The 3,662-nt window shown below is 36.5% G+C and overlaps 1 protein-coding gene across 1 annotated transcript in view; it reads right to left on the bottom strand.

Moving 5' to 3' along the window:
- Positions 1-3,662, bottom strand: part of LOC106534163 (S1 RNA-binding domain-containing protein 1) — a gene marked incomplete at its 3' end in the record, with an annotated part of 55,002 nt that overhangs the window by 5,883 nt on the left and 45,457 nt on the right. Inside the window, 1 exon segment of the mRNA XM_014030714.1 lies at positions 1,736-1,920. Coding sequence (XP_013886168.1) covers positions 1,736-1,920 — 185 coding nt within the window.

The raw sequence follows: 3,662 nt of genomic DNA on the forward strand, positions 1-3,662 counted from the left end.
TACACTGAAATAAATGGAAGTAAAAGCAAGAAAAAACTGTTTGGTCCTTCGAGTAAAATCCCTGTCATTCAGAGTCTGCATGGGATCATCCATCCCTTTTCAAGTGGGGAAGTTGCACAGTTTAAAAAATAACTTGACAGTATTATTATAGAGTTGGAGTACCTGACCTGTCCAGTATACCAGAAAATGTTCCCAATCATTCATGACTAGACTCAAGTGAAATGCATTGTTAAACCCGTCAAAATTTTAAGTACTTTTAGTACTGAAGTATTTTTGAAAGCATATACCCCAGTACTTCATCTTCAGTGACAATTTGACAGAGCTACTTTTACTTTTAATATTGACCAGTAGGATCAGTACATTGACTCAAGTAATGAAACAAATACTTTGACCACTACTGCCCTCATTTTCCATTTTGCCTACTTATAAGAGCTGTTTTCCTTTTTGTATTAACATTAAAAACAAGGAATATCTATGTTACAGGAAATAGTCTAGTTCAATTATTCTCGCACTACTGCAAGATTATTCTCCTCTAACCAAAGTGGTAGCTTCAGTCCATCTGTTTACTCAGCTGAGCTCCATCTTGAAGGCCATGAAAAGTGTACTGCAACCGAATAGGTCCAACCTGAGAATGAACCTTCAAGCTGTGTTCCTTAATTTTAAAAAGGCATCAAGTAGCACTAAGTGGCTTCACAGGCAGGACCTTTTTATTACATAAAATTGTATAAAATTGTAGAATCTGATTATATGACAGTGGAATGTTTCTGTTTTTTCTTCTGTAAAATGTATCTACTCAACTCCAAAAATGGGTCCACAGCAAAATAAAAACATTAACAAAACTGTTTTTTTTCTGAATTTTTGTTAGATATTGTGCTTCAACAGTCTGTTGAACCCATCATCATGTTAGAAAACTACTGCCTGCATTGTTGGGCTGCAGAGAGGAAACCACAGCTCTGGCCAAGGCACAGTTATTATACTAAAGGCAAAAAAAATTGTGTGCGGTCAGTCCAAAAACAGGACAAATTCAGTAGAGACTCATAAACATCAATACGCAGAAAAGATGAGACATTAAATGAGATTATTGAGTCTGTTAGTGTGCAGAAATGACCACAAACCTTTATATATTTCAAAGTATTGAGCATTTTATGCTGGGATGTTAAAACTTTTTTAAATATGTAAAAGCACGGAAGAAAACCGATGTTGAGAGAGTTGGAAAAAAACAAAAAGAAAAAAAACAAAAAGAAAAAAATTGTATAGGTCTTCTGGACGGGTTCTTCTCTAATGAAACATTTCGTCTCTCCTCCAACGTTTCATTAGAGAAGAACCCGTCCAGAAGACCTATACAATTTTTCTCTTTTTGATTTTTTACCTGGATTACTGAGATGCATCAGGACATTGAGAGAGTTGAGTTTGCATTTGCTACAGTTTTGAATAATACAGATTTTTTTTTTATCAATAGCTTACAATAAATTTAGTAAAAAACATAATTTCCTCAAATGATCTCAGCTTTAAACAATGCATTAGTTATAAAATGTTAGAAAAATTGCTGAAAAGTTGAAAATAATGTTTTTGTTACCACATGTTTATTGTATATTTTAGTATTTGTTTATTTTTGATAGTTTTATTGTGCACTGTATATTTTCACAAAGATGATTTAAAAAGGAATCTTGCTCTTCCTACACTGCATCACAAAGTGGGTTAAATAAGTTGTGCGAGTGAGTAGAACATGTCTTACTTTGTCGAATGTCAAACCCGGGAGGTTGTGTAAGGCCATCCATGATAAGTCTGAGGGTCTCGGGTGTGGTATCTACTGTCTTGGCCAGTTCTTCAACGCAGCTCGTTTTGACCTTGTTCTCCACACAGAAACGCAGATCTGTGCTCCCAATTTGATCCACAGTCCCACCGACAAGGGTCAGAAATCTAAACAGGAAAAATGTATGTAAATAAATATGGAAGGCACAGCAGTGTAGAAGAAAGTACCTTTCAAAACATTGGCTGTGTCTCAATTCATGGGCTGGGTCCTCATGAGGACCCAGCCNAAGAATACGAACATGTTCTTGCATGAGGCCCAATGCTTCTTCATTTTCCTGTCTTCTGGTCCCCGTCATAATGAGGCAGGCAGTAACAAATTAAATTTACTTCATTACTGTACTTAAGTACAGTTTTGGATAATTTGTATTTTACTTTAGTAATTTTTAAAATTATTTTTACTCCACTACATTTTAATGATAAAAATCATACTCTTTACTCCACTACATTTCTCTAAAGGCTTAGTTACTAGCTACTTTATTGACTGTTTGTTTAGTTTGCGTTTATTTTGTTCCATCGACAGTAAAATTCACACTACACTCCTATACCGTAGGTGGTGATTTGCAGCTTTAAAAGAATAATAATTTTTGTCCTCCTAGTGGTGCCTTAAAGGTAGGGCATAGGTATACTTCCCATGTTTCAACACTGTTGTGGGTTTTGTTTAGATCCTTGTTTAGATCCTGGTTAGACCTTTATAGACTTTTAGTTCCTTTGTTCTATTTATGGATTCCTACCAAGTAAACTTTGTTAAAAAAATCTGTACAAAAGTGTTTTCAGTTTTTGTAACAAATATTTTCAACTCAATGAACTAATACAAATATTAAATAGCTAAAAAGCTTAGCGTGAAATGATTCCCCCAAAGGTTAGATTTAGAGCTCGATTAGTCACTCAATTCGAGGTTCTATCAAAAATGTATAGACTGAACGAGCTCCACAGTTCTTGTAAAGTTGGATAATTAGGAAGGTATAAATTTTAGTGGTGCAGGGGGTAACCAGAGCATTGCTGGTTCAAATCCCTGCTTGAGCGCATAATTTCATTGTGTCCCTGAGCAAGACACTTAACCCCACTTCCCCATGTATGAATCTGTTGGTCTGATTGTGGCGGTCTGGACGGAGGGTAGGTGCAGAATGGCAGCCACACTTCCACCACTGAGTGTGACTGAGGTTTGAAGGAATAATGCATAAAATTGTAAAACGTCTTTTAGCATCTAGAAAAGTGCTGTTTAATGTATTTGTGAAGTCAATTCAAGAAAAAAAAAAAAGTCATGCGTTTCCACACGGACCTAAAAGAGGGACGGACAAGGAAAAAAAAAGAGATGACGGAAGAGAAAGCCACCAAACAAAGAGGACAGGAGTTTGCTGACTTTTGAATCACAGATCCTAGTCAACCTGTGCAAAACTGGATGATCTTGTAGATGAGCAGAGAGGCAGCCGGTTTTTTACCTGCATCCTCTGGATCAACGGTGAACATGTTCGTACACTGAAATAAATGGAAGTAAAAGCAAGAAAAAACTGTTTGGTCCTTCGAGTAAAATCCCTGTCATTCAGAGTCTGCATGGGATCATCCATCCCTTTTCAAGTGGGGAAGTTGCACAGTTTAAAAAATAACTTGACAGTAAAAAACCGGTGACAGAAAAACCCGGAACTGATGAAGGAATAAATTAATTGAAGGATCTTAAAGAAAAAAAAGTTGCTGATCATCTGTTTGCTTCGTGCCTGTGAACAACTGAGACTGATTCAAAGATGGCAGAACCAGCTGATGTCAAGACTGTTGAACAACTAAAGATGGAGAGAACGACAGCAAAGAGGTCACTAACCCGACTAATCAATAACATAACTCGGACGCATGAAGAC

This window comes from Austrofundulus limnaeus, unplaced genomic scaffold, assembly GCF_001266775.1.
Source record: "Austrofundulus limnaeus strain Quisiro unplaced genomic scaffold, Austrofundulus_limnaeus-1.0 Scaffold1105, whole genome shotgun sequence".
Lineage (NCBI taxonomy): Eukaryota > Metazoa > Chordata > Actinopteri > Cyprinodontiformes > Rivulidae > Austrofundulus > Austrofundulus limnaeus.